The following is a 12,626-nucleotide window of genomic DNA, read 5'->3' as shown; positions in this document are numbered from 1 at the left end:
CAGGAGAAAAAAAAAAGAATGCCCACCAAAAAGGTGAATTCATCGTATGCAAATCAGACCTCAGCAACACTGGTCAGAAGAGTCCATGAGGGCAGGCCCGACTGACACAGGTGGAGTAGGAAGTCTGCAGGGTGGATGGCAGGGGCCCTGCCTGCATGCCTCTCAGAGTCTCTGAGGAAGGGCATTTCCTGCACTGTGGCGGACAGCTGGATGCCACAATGGAGAAGTCCCTAGGTCCTACTATAGGCCCCGCATGCCAACAACCTATGGTTTCCCCTGACCAAGTGCAGAGAGGGGAACTAAGCGCAAGGCGCAGGGCAGGAGAAGGCTGACCTAGGCTTCCGGAGCCTCAGTGTCCTCATCTGCAGGGGACGGAGCGGCAGGACAGCGGGTCAAGCGCTGGCCCTGCATGTAGATGACTGGGGTTCCATCCAGGGAGGGGCCAGGGATGACGTGAAGCCTGGGCCTGGGAAAAATTTCTCTGGTGGGTGTGGCTTACAGGGTGGCAGAGCTTACCCGTGGGTGTGGCTTAGTGACTGGGAGGGGCTTACCCAGTGGGTGTGGCTTACTAGCTGGGCGAGGTTTGCTCAGTGGGTGGGGCCTAACAGGCAGGCTTACGAGTGGGTGTGGCTTCACAGAAATGGGGGTGAGGGGCTTACCCGCTGGGCGGGGCTGAGTGACGGCCCCCTGTTGCTTTGAGTCCTGTTGCATTTCTTCCAAGCTGTGTGGCCTAGGACCAGCGCCTTAACTGTTGTCCTAGGGCCTGTTTTCCACATTGATAAAGACTTTTTTTAAGCGTCTCACGCTGTGCCCAGGAGATCCAGGGGTCCCTCCCAGCATGATCCACCACCTCTCAGGGGCCCCTAGAGATGTTTGGGGAATGGAGAATGCTCCCTGAGTCAGGTGCAGGAAAAGGCATGCTCTTTAACACTCCTGCCACCTCTCCTACCTCCTAACATGGCATTTTATGACCCACTACGGTGCCTGTGAGAAGGAATTGGTGCATTGATCAGCATCAGCCCTGGTCTTGTCACGAGCACACAGAAGAACTCAGCCAAATACCACAGGGTTGCCCAAGTAGCAGATAAGAAAACAGGAATCCCGTTACTTTGGAATTTCAAATAAATAATATATGGGGAGGGGAGTGTTGGGTCACACCCAGCAGTGCTTAGGGGCTGTTTCTGGTTCTATGGTCAGAGATCCCTCCTGGCAGTGCTAAGGGAATCATCAAACCAGGGTTGGCCACATGCAGAACAAGTGCCTTACCTGTTGTGCTATCTTTCTGCCCCCTACTTAAAAAAAATATTCTAAGTGCATCTCATGCAGTACTTGGAATAAACATAACTAAAAAGAATATTCAAGGCACATTACACTCACACACACAAGTGTCGTTTATGTGAAATTAGAATTTATTTTATCTGGCAAGCCTACTAAAAGCAGGTGAGGATTTGGGGTACTAGGAGAATGGGACTAAGTTTGCAGGTGAGGTGGGAGTCACAAAGACCTGCTTTTTATCCTCCCTGCCCTCTAAGCCCTTCAGGTACTTTCCTACAATCTCACCTCCTCCAGGAAGCCCCCTTGATTTATCCCACTCTGCCCATTCATGCCTGCTTTTGTTCTGCTCTTGCCTGCCAGTCAGTGTCATCTGTACTCACTCCCGCCCCAGTCTGGTACTCTGAGGTCACTTCCGGGGTGGGAGTCAGTGGTCCCTGCTGTCATTCCCTTGCCCCACCCCAGGACAGTGTCTGGGGCCTCTCCTGGGGTCCAGACAGCGCTGGGTGGGTGTAGTTTGCACTCGGGTGCCTGCGACTGGTGGCTGAGTGGCAGTGCTGCGCTTACATAATGGGTTTCTCTCCTCCTTTCTCTCTCCAGAGCCAGACTTCACACTGAGCAGCTGCAGACGGAAAAACCAGAGGAAGCACAACCCAGCCCCAGATTCCGGGGGGCCAGTCGGGGACTCTCCTGCCGGCGCAGGAGGACCTCTCCGGCCAGGTCCGACTGCCATGGGCCTTGCCGCCCACTGGCTGTGCTCCGCACTGCCAGGCATATAAGAGGTGCTGCCTGGAGCACCTGCCACTCCTCTCGGGGGCCAGCCCTGACCATCGAGGCCACTTCTGGGTCCCGAGGCCATGTAGACCCCACCCAGGGTCTCAGTGTCTAGACTAGCCACCATCTCTCCAGGACTTCGCCTCTGCTGCTTCGGGGAGCCAGCGTGCCACCATGTCCCGGAGACTCGCCTGGCTGCGCTGTGAGTACCGGGGGGTTCCGGGGGACCCTGGCGGGGGGATATCGGCCATCACCGTGGGAACCAGGGTGTCTGTCCGTGAGAAGGTGCATTGATTCTCACCCTCGGGGTAGAGACCCGTCGGTAGAGACAGGCTCAGGGGGAGACTGGGTGGGCACTGGGCAATGGGTGGGCACCAGAATAGGCAACCCTGGGATGGGTGGCACGGACACCTCCCTATCCATCTGGGTGTTGGGGATCAAGGTGCCCCCCCAAGTAGCGGAGAGGCCATTTTGGGGCTCTCTGGGTGTGGTCATCATGGAGGGGTGCGGGTGAGCGGGGACCAGTCTGGGGAGGCGGGCAGCAGGTGTCAGCCGAGCGGCCGCGCCTCCCGCCTCGCGCCCGGCGCGGGACTGAGAGGCCGGGAGAGATGCGCAGCGCGTTCGGCGGAAAATAAGTTGAAACGATACAAAATCGACCACCATGAGCACCGTGTCTGCAGTGGGGTGGGGGGGATGCGGCAGCCGCGCCCTGCGCCATGAGCGCCCCGGCTCCATCACGCTCCCCTGCGCCTGCCACACGCCCCCGCGTCGCTGCCATGGCAACAGGGACCCGAGCGCGCTCCGCAGCGCCCGCGCCAGGCCGCTGCAGGGCACTGCGCTGCAGCCCAGCGTCGCTCCTGCAGTCGGGGTCGCAACGCCCACCCCCCCGAAAAGGGTTGCGCATTCCCCCCGAAAAGGGATGTGTGTCCCCCTAAAAAGGGTTGCGCGTCCCCCCAAAAGGGGTTGAGCGTCCTCCCCAAAAAGAGTTGCACGTCCCCCCGAAAAGGGATGCGTGTCCCCCCAAAAAGGGTTGCGCGTTCCCCCCGAAAAGGGATGCGCATCCCCCCGAAAAGGGTTGCGCGTTCCCCCCGAAAAGGGATGCGCGTCCCCCCAAAAAGGGTTGCGCATCCCCCCAAAAGGGTTGCGCGTCCCCCAAAAAAGGGTTGCGCGTTTCCCCCAAAAAGAGTTGCGCGTCCCCCCGAAAAGGGTTGCGTGTCCCCCCCGAAAAGGGTTGCGCGTCAACCCCCCCCCTCGACTGCAAAGGGCCGGGCCATGAGACCAGACAGGAGGACCCCTTGGGCGAGGGGTGCAGCGGTGGGTGCGAGGGGGCGGGGAGGGAATGACGTTGTCCAGGGGGTGGGCGGGTCCTGGGACAGGGATGACGACATTGTTCCAGGTACAGGGAACAACCTGGGCGCCTGCTCAGCTGCAGTCCCGGGAGACGCGGGCCGAGGCCTTAAAGAGGGAGGGGACCTGGGGGACAGGCGCTCAGGGAGAGGAATGATGCATCTGCCTCTCCGGCCTCTGCTGGCCCTGCGGGTCCCCAGTGCGGGTGCTGCTTGCCTGTGATAAGGCCCCGCCCGCTGGGCATAGGCGGCGCCATCTGCGGAGACCCGGAGGAAGAGGGGTGTAAGCCGGCGAGGCCAGGCATTGATGGTCCCCTGGTGCCCAGCCACCGTGACACTCCAGTACTGTGGGCTATGCCTGGTCACCCACCCAATGGCCTCCCTCTGGAACCGCGAACCGCAGCTGAGACACTTTGGGGGTGGGGGCTGACACACTGGTCAGAAAAGTGGGGTACAGCTGCAGAGCTGGAGGGCAGGGCCACCTGGGAGCAGCCCTCTGGGGGGGCGTCTCCATGTGACTCTGCTGGTCACCTGCTCTGTGGGGGGACCACAGGATGGCGATGACCTCTCACGGCAGATATACCAATATCACCATCATCATCATTAGCTTGGGTGCTTGGGCAGTACCTGGCTTGTTGCTCAGGAGACCCCAGGATGCTGGGTGTGGATGCTGGCAGAGACACCCAGAAACCCCTGTCTTCACGTGCAGTCCCTGCGAACCAGCCACAGCTACCTGAGATCACCGGTCCTCCAAGCGCCCCCCTGGCCAGTGGCCCAACCACACAGGGAACTCAGAAACAAGAACCTGACCAGGCCAGCCGGGAGGACATCTCCGGGGACTCACACACACACACACACACACACACACACACACACACACACACACACACAGGGCTCAGGGCGGGCAGGGATGGGGCACTAGGCATGCCTGGAGAGTGTGAGTGACCTCAAAGGAGCCTGAGAGGGGAGTAGCCATCCAGGCCCAGGGCATGGTGTAAGCACATACTGGGGGCAGGGAGACCATGACCTGCCCGGTCTTGTGATTGGTGCTGAGAAAGTCACTTGGTGTTTGATCCTTTGTCCAAATACTGGAGAAAGAGAGAGGCAGAGAAAGTGTCCTGGAAGCAGAGGGCCAGGGAAGGACCCTCAGAAGACAAGCTGGCAGCAGGTTGCGGGGGTAGGGATGGGATGGGGGTGGATGGGGAAGGTGGGGGGTGGTGGTGGCATTGAGCACGAGCTGGTGAAGTCTCCTGTGTCAGGATGGCGAATGGGGAAGTCCGGTGAGTAATTCCCACTCAGAATGGGGTGGATCTGGTGACACAGCTTGCCTGGCTTTGGGGGGGGGGGGGCGGGGAGGGGAAAAGGAGGAAAACAATGGTTGTCTTTGTCTCTATAACAATGGTAGATATTGATCGCAGAATTCAAATGCCTCTGATGAAATATACGGAACCTAAAGTTGTCCCTAGAGATTGGGTTTCTTCCCACCAAATTTTCTCTGTGTGTGTAGGCGCGCACGCACGCACACACACACACACACACACGCACGCATAACACAGAGGTCTCTTTATTTCTAGACCTACAACCAGACATAGAATTAAAATGCAAGTCATGTTACGGGCCCGGATGAGGGATGCTGAGTCACGCTTTCGGGAAGACCTCCCTGAGTCTCACACACATATTTTCCCTATTACACAACATTATCAACATTCTTTGTCACTGGCCCCACTCGTGACTTTATTATTTTTTTTATTTTAATCATGATTTTTTAATGTCGAGGCTACTTGAAGATTTTTACTGCTGTGGAACAGTGTGGCATTGAAGTGTAGCCAAAAATACTTTTTTTCCTTTCTTGTTTTTATTCTCCTTCAGATTTGTTCCTAGAAGTGAGTTTAACGGGCCAAAGGGTGTAGACGTTTTTAAGGCTTAGTGGGCCAAAGGGCGTGGATATTAATAAGTCCACTAATAAAAGTTGCCAAATTGCTTTCCAAGATGAGAGTCTCTGCCTCACGGCTTTGAGCAGTAAATGCTTTTGAAAACAAAACAAAACAGGGCTGGAGAGCTATTACGGCGTTAAGACGCTGGCCTCGCACAAGACTGACCCTGGTTTGATCACTGATAACCCCGTATGATCCCCAAGCGCTGTCAGGAGTGACTCCTGAGCCAGGATTAAGCTCTGAGCACAACTGGGTATAACCCAAAGCCCAAGCAAAAAAACCACAACTCCCTAGTTGCCATTTTGACGGGGGAAACCTGAGATCTGATGGTTTTTAAAATATTTTCCCCTTGATTTAAACACCATTGATTTATAAAGTTGTTCCTAATACAGTTATTACAGGCTTTCAGATCCCAACACCGATCCCACCACAAGTGTGACCTTGCCTCCACCACTGTTGCCTTTTTCCCAACCGTCCCCGCCCACCCAAGCCTGGCCCTAAGCAGGCATAAAATAATTTCTTTTATATATTTCTTGTTACAATTAAATGGCTAATGGAATACTTCCATAAAAGAAAATTTGTGAAAATTGCTATATCTCCCCACAAGGTTATTAAGTCCTTGTCTGAGGGTTTGCTAGTTGAGCCTTCTGTGTCACTCTTTATCGAGTGTAGCTGGCTTCTGTTACTTCCCCATGTAATTTGGTGGCTCCTACTGGGATGGATGTCAGTATTGTGGAATGTGGAGGTGTTGAGATTGTTCTTCAGAAACTCCAGAACATTCACATGGCGGCAGTTGTGGGATGTGGGGGTGGCTTCCGGGGCTTCCAGAAGTACCAAGAAGTGGGGGGAGGCTGTCCACCCCCACTCTGAGAAGACCCCAGAGTCTGCATCCTGAAAACTCCATGTACCTGAAATTTGCAGTAGTTAGTCTTCCCTGCAGAGGTTGCTAAGTGGGGGAGTTGGGCCGTTAGGGGTGGCAGCTGTGGGGTGTGGTTGCAGCTGACGGGGCTGTGGCAGGTGAGGACTCAGCCCACCCCCCACCCAAAAGGGGTGCCCCAGACTTTCATCCGGCAGACTGGTGTACCCATGAATTTTTGTGGCTTGACTTGCATCTCTTCTGAGATGTAATCATGAGACTGCAGAGCTCATGAGTGAGCTTACATAGCTGTGGGATGTCGGTATCTGATCATTTTAATGTTTATTCATGAGTGTGTGTTTTCTGTCTGCTCTGATGGACTCAACCTTTGTTCATATTTATTCCAAATTTTCTGTTTTTCCGGGGCCCTGGGGTGCCAGGAGAAGAGGGTTGAACCAAACCCAGCAGTGCTCAGGCCTTACTCCCAGCTCTATGCAGCACAGGAAATCAAACTGTATGATGTGGGGTTTGCCCATGCAAATGCCTTAACTCCAACTATACCTCCACACACCCTCCCAGCAATTCCTCTTTCTAAGGCTGTTTAGTTTCTGGGCAATCACTGAGACAGTTTTTGAGGTCACAGCGACTCCCAGTGGTGAATGCAGGTAACTCCTTGGGTAGTTGTAAAGAGAAACTGAGAAAACAGACTTCGCATTGCAGAGTGACCAAGGGTGCCCCACCTGACTGGCAGATCTCACTGAGAGGGATGTCAAGGTCACCCACAAACTATCTAAGACTTGGAGCTATCATCCAAGTCTCCTGAGACCCCATGTGACAAGTGCAGCTTTGGAACCCATCAGCCACAGGGAAGGGGGGCGCAGGAGACCAGAGCCCACCCCCAGGGCATGTTCCTCAATCCCTGGGCTAGGAATGGAGCACAGGGTTTGTGCTCAGAACAAGCTTGGATCCCAGAACTCAGGGAAGGCATTTCTGGTGGTGGCAGCCCCCTACCCCCACTCCAAGGCTCTGCCGTCCGACCTTCTTGGAGAGCTTTGGTGGGGACACTGTGAGAGTGACTGATGGGCTTCCTCGGGTGCCCTCCACAGATCTCGGCGTCCTGCTGGGCATTACCTTGGGGAACAAAGGCTTGCAGGTGCGGCCTTTGCCCCAGAATGAGGAATGTGATGTGACAGGCTTTCTGCGCGACAAACTGCAGTACAGGAACCGTCTTCAGTACATGGTAACCTCGGGCACTGCCTGTCCCCTCCCCAGTCCCAAGGCCACTTGGGTCCCACCCTCAGGGGCAGCACCTGGGCCCTTCTCCAACCCCCATGTGCACATGTCCACACTTACCCCCAGACACACACACACACACTCTCACTGACCTCATATACTTGGCAAGACAAATCCACACAATGACTCTCACACATAATCACACAACACATCCATCCACTCTCTCACAAATCACACCACACACATCCACTCTCACAATCACAACACACACTCATGCACTCTCAACAACCACAATACACACTTATGCACTCTTTCATACAATCACAATATACACTCATGCACTCTCACACAATCACAACACACATTCATGCACGCACACTCACACAATCACACCACACGCTCATGCACTCTTTCATACAATCACAACACACGCTCATGCACTCTCTCACACAATCACAACACACATGCATCTACTCTCTTACAAACTTACACTACACACTCATTCACTCTCACAAATCATTCACACCACACACACTCATTCACTCTCACACAATCACAACACACACTTTTTTTTTTGGTCACACCCGGCGATGCACAGGGTTTACTCCTGGCTCTGCACTCAGGAGTTACTACTGGCTTTGCTCAGGGGACCATATGGGATGCTGGGAATTGAACCTGGGTCGGCCAGGTGCAAGGCAAACACTGTGCTATCTCTCCAGCCCCACAACACACACTCTTGTACTTTCCTACAATCACACCACACACTCATCTATTCTCTCACAAAATGATACTACTCTCACAAATCACTCGTACCACACACACACACACAGACTCACACCTACTCACAACCAGACTCATCCACTCTTTCACACAATGGCAACACACACTCGTCCACTCACACTACTCATTCACTCTCACAAATCACTCACACCACAGACTCACAAACTTACACCCACTTACACACCACACACTCATCCACTCACACACAGTCACACCACTCACAGACTCACACTGTTCCACTCAAGCTTACGCGTTCCTCCTGCTGCTGTCCATCCTCGTCCCCTGCTTGGTCTGATCTTGTGTTCCCTCTCCTGCATGTGGGACTCAGGGAGCCCCAGACACTTATTCGTTCATCCGCTCCCTGCTGTGTGTTTATCCTTGGGGTGATGGCCGCAACCATACATGCAGGGTCTCTGTGCCCCCCCACTGACTCCCATTCCCTGCCCCTTTCCCTGATATTGGCTGGGAGTGAAGGGTCCGATTACTGTGGGGGAAGCCTGGGTCACTTGGCTGCAGGTCCACCTTCGGGAACAGTCTTGACTGCGGCCAGCCACAGGTGTGTGCTAAGTCAGCACCGCAGGGTGCAACTCCGGGGTCTCCACTCTCAGGTGTGCAAAATGCTGAGGGGTGTGTGTGAAGCGCCTCCCATCCCTGAGAGAATGTTTCCTGGAGCCCTCTGTCCTCGGGAGCACTTTCTGGGTCCCTGAGGAAAGGGAGTGAGCCCCGAGGGTGGCCTGGTGACTGGGTGCCGTTTCTGACTGGCCTGTGCGTTCTTCCCCCGCAGAAGCACTACTTCCCCATCAACTACAGGGTCAGCGTGCCTTACGAGGGGGTGCTCAGGATGGCCAACATCAGCAGACTGGTGAGGCTCCCACTGGGGCTGGCAGGGGGGTCCCGGCAGGTCCTGGGCCGGGCTCTTTCCTGCTCACCCAGAAATGCCCCCGGCAGAGGCCCCCGGCCTGCCACCTGAAGGGACCCCTAGGGTGCTCCCCTGCAGGACAAGTCTGAGTGGGCAAAGAAGTGGTGGGCGTGCGTCCGGACTCTCTTCGGTGTTTCCTGTCCCCGCAGCAGAGGGAGCAAGTGAGCCAGCAGGAGCTGCGCTACCTGTGGGTCTGGGTGAGCCTCAGCACCACCGAGGCGGTGCAGGAGCTGCTGCTCGACAACCACCCGTCCTGGACGTACCTGCAGGAGGTGCAGACGCTGCTGCTGGACATCCAGCAAGGCCTCCTGGTGAGTGCGTGTCCACGTGATGCGGATATGCCTGCGAGCAGGTGCATCCGCAGGTGTGAACAGGTGTGTGTGTGTGTGTGTGTGTGTGGCGGTGTATCTGTGTGCATGGACAGGTGTGTCTGCATGGACAGGGGTGTGTATGCACACGTGTGTCTGTGCATGTCCAGGTGTATCTGTGTGTGCATGCACATTTGTCTGTGTGTGCAGGTATATCTTTGTGCATGTGCAGGAATGTCTGCACGCACAGGTGTGTGTGCAAGTGTGTCTACATGTGCAGGTTATGGGCAGGTGTGTGGAGGTGTGCCTGTGGTCATATGCAGGTGTTTCTGCGTGCACAGGTGTGTGCAGGTGTGTCTGCGTGCGCAGGTGCGTGGGCAGGTGCGTCTGCATGTATACGCTCACACTGGAATCACTGGAGTCTACCCCCAGTCCTTAGATGTAGCTTTTTTTATTGGCAGGGTGGGAGGAGTCACACCCTGTGGTGCTCTGGGGCGCTTTCTGACTCTGCTCAGGAGTGACCCCTCCTGAGGTGCCGGGGGTGTGAACCAGGGTCAGGCGCATGCAAGGCAATTACCTTACCCCTGTGCCGTCTCTCCAGCCCTGGGTATAACCTCATGACTTCCTCTCTGCTCTGCTCCGAGACCACCCTCAGGAGGGTCTTTCGCCCTCAGCCTTGGAGCCTGTGGGGGCCTTTGGGTCTTGGCATCCTGCAAGGCAGGGGCTGACAGCTCCAAGTCCCCCCACGCTCCCCAGGGCTGTGCTCCAGGGATCGTCACAGGAGACTTGGTGCCTGCTAGAAAAGAGAAGTTGCAGGCAGGCTCCTGGTTCCAGGTGGTCTTCCTGGTGCTGTGACTCAGAGGGGTGCCGCTGTCTCCCCCTCACACGGTAACCCCGGCTGCTTTCCTCCCTTCCAGGATGTGGAGGTCAGCCCCAAGGTGCAATCACTGCTGTCACTTCTGAGTGCTCCAGGACTGAACTTGAAGCTGGTGCGACCCAAAGCCCTACTGGACAACTGCTTCCGGGTCATGGAGCTGCTCTACTGCTCTTGCTGTAAGGATCTTTGGGGGGGCGGGGGGAGGAGCTGGGGACAGGACATGTGTTGGCCCAGGTCACTAGGCAGAACTGCACCGAGGGAGTGGTGTCCTTCCCCAGGGCTCCCCCTACCCCCCAACCCTAGAGGGGCATTGGGTGCAGAGCCAAGAGCCAGGAGTGCTGGCTGGGGACAGGGGCGGGGCTGACCACTCCTGCCTCCTTTTCTGTCGCCCGCAGGTAAAGCAAGCTCTGCCCTGGCCTGGCATGACTGTGAGGTGCCCAGTCCTCTGCCCCCTGGCCCCGAGCCCTCCTCCAAGTGTGTGGTGCCCCCGCTGTACTCTCAGCGCCAGCCTCCCCCCACCTCCCTGCCCCGCTCCCCCGGAGCCAAGGCTGGGCTCCCCCCTCAGTAAGGCTGCTAGGGGTCCCCCAGGTCGGGCCCCCCTACACCAAACGGCCTGTTTGTGACCTGAGGGCAGCTGCCATGCTGCTGGGCCTTAGTCTTAGGGGTGGTGGGACCCGGGAAGGGTGTTGTTCCCCGGAGGGTGATTCCTGGAAGACACCTGTGGACCCTGGTGGCCATCAGGAACAGTCCAGGACCCCTCCTGGCACCACCCGGTGCTGACTCACCTGAGGCCTGAGTGGGGGGTGGGGGGAGGGGGGTGGGGTCAGCCCAGGTCACACGCCACATCTTGCCATAGTGATTGCTTGTCTTGTTCCTCAGATTTTTTTTTTCTATTAAACATCAGCTTTGTTTCATTTCCTTTGGACTTGGCTTGCATTTTGGGGGGGATGAATTAGGAGACGGTCGGGTAACCTGCTCCCTGGCAGCTGCAGCGCCGAAGAAGGAATTGGGGCGTGGTGTGCAGGGTCTCTGGGGCCTGCTGGGCCAGGCCTGGTGTTGGGCTGGGCTGTGGAGGGGTGGGGGTGGGTGGGCCTCACACTGCAGGCGGAGGAAGCTGTTAATTACAGTACAACTTTATTAATACTGGAATCTTCACAGTGCATTTGTTACTTGTAGCGGTGACTATTGAGATCGGGGAGGGAGGGGTGGAGGGAGGGGTGGGAGCGGGGGAGAGGATAATTTCTCCCAAAAACTGACAGAGAGAAAAGAAACAAAAATGATTCAGACAGGATGGGGGTGCCGTGGCAGGTGATAGTAAGTGGTGAAGAAAGAAAACGTGAGTGAGTCAGAACCAGGGGAGGGAGGTCTGGGATGGGGAAATAAATTAAAAAAAAAAAAGAGAGAAGAAAAAAAGAAAAAAAGGAACAAGTTAACAACAGCACCAGAAAAGTTACTTCAGTCAAAAGACGCTTCTGAAAAGAATATTTCTCTGTACAAAATGAAAAATAACAGGAAGGTAAAGAAGCCCCCCCACCCCCCAACCAGTTTTGATGCGGTATAGTCAGCTCGGATCCTGGGGGCTGGGAGCTACCAGGTGGTCTTGGGGATGGAGAAGTTATGTACAGCCCAGGGGGAGCGGGGGGTGGGGGCACCTCCGGCCGGAGAGGCCCCCACTGGGGACTCTGCTCTTTCCCATGGGGACCCTGCGCCAGCACCCCACTCCGCCACTCTGACCTTGCTCCTTGCCATCTGCAGCTTCCTCATCCCTCCCCGGCGCCAGCCACCACCCGTCCTCCCGGCTGGGAGCCCGCTCCCTCTCCGGGTGCCCAAGCTGCCACCCTGCGGCGGGCCCGGCAAGGCCATTCCGAGACCTAGTGACTTACAGGAACCTTCTCGCCTCAGGGAGCCCAGAGGGCTCCGTCCACCCGGAGACCCCTGCAGTCCCCCGGGCCCCACCGGCCAGTTGCCTGTTCCCAGCACAGGAACCACCAGCAGCTCCAGCGGGGCGCGGAGGCACCGACCTCTGACAAGGCACAGCCGCTCCGCCGGCCTGGGAACCCCAGCCCCGAGAGCCCCGCACACATGCCTTAACCCACTAAGAGTTGGAGGGGAAGCGGCCGCCAACTGCCTGGTCCCTGCAACAGACCTGGCATTTGAACAGTCGCAGGAGTCCCTCCTCTGGGAAGAGTGACGGCGAAGCCCACCCGCCTTCTCGGGCCTTCTGGCCTCTCTAGGCCACCAGATTCCAGCTTCCGGGAGTCAGCGCGACTCCACTCCTGCCACGGGCCCTCCAGGCCCCTCAGGCACTCAGACACACCCTGTACTGT

The 12,626-nt window shown here is 56.6% G+C and overlaps 1 protein-coding gene across 2 annotated transcripts; it reads left to right on the top strand.

Moving 5' to 3' along the window:
* Nucleotides 1-1,644: 1,644 nt before the first annotated feature.
* IL34 (interleukin 34) lies at nt 1,645-11,088 on the top strand. Of its 2 annotated transcripts, none has more exons than XM_056136329.1 (7): nt 1,645-1,778; nt 1,873-2,248; nt 7,289-7,422; nt 8,980-9,057; nt 9,267-9,425; nt 10,340-10,475; nt 10,695-11,088. In XM_056136329.1, exons 2-7 carry the CDS (start codon nt 2,221-2,223, stop codon nt 10,865-10,867), a joined length of 708 nt encoding a protein of 235 aa, XP_055992304.1. In that variant the 5' UTR covers nt 1,645-1,778; nt 1,873-2,220; the 3' UTR covers nt 10,868-11,088. The 2 variants fall into 2 exon arrangements, with proteins under 2 accessions (XP_055992304.1, XP_055992303.1); XM_056136328.1 differs by having other exon boundaries at nt 9,264-9,425.
* Nucleotides 11,089-12,626: the final 1,538 nt, after the last annotated feature.

This window comes from Sorex fumeus, unplaced genomic scaffold, assembly GCF_029834395.1.
Source record: "Sorex fumeus unplaced genomic scaffold, SorFum_2.1 ptg000122l, whole genome shotgun sequence".
In the NCBI taxonomy this organism is placed as follows: domain Eukaryota; kingdom Metazoa; phylum Chordata; class Mammalia; order Eulipotyphla; family Soricidae; genus Sorex; species Sorex fumeus.
This window is presented reverse-complemented; position numbering and strand designations above follow the sequence as displayed.

What these genes read in the sequence shown, in the direction of transcription:
- IL34 (XM_056136328.1), top strand. Translation starts at nt 2,221, where the DNA reads ATGTCCCGGAGACTCGCCTGGCTGCGCT. An exon ending in TGGCCAACATCAGCAGACTG is followed by an intron (nt 9,058 to 9,263) that starts GTGAGGCTCCCA and finishes CTGTCCCCGCAG; the next exon opens with CAGAGGGAGCAAGTGAGCCA. An exon ending in GCTGCTCTACTGCTCTTGCT is followed by an intron (nt 10,476 to 10,694) that starts GTAAGGATCTTT and finishes TGTCGCCCGCAG; the next exon opens with GTAAAGCAAGCTCTGCCCTG.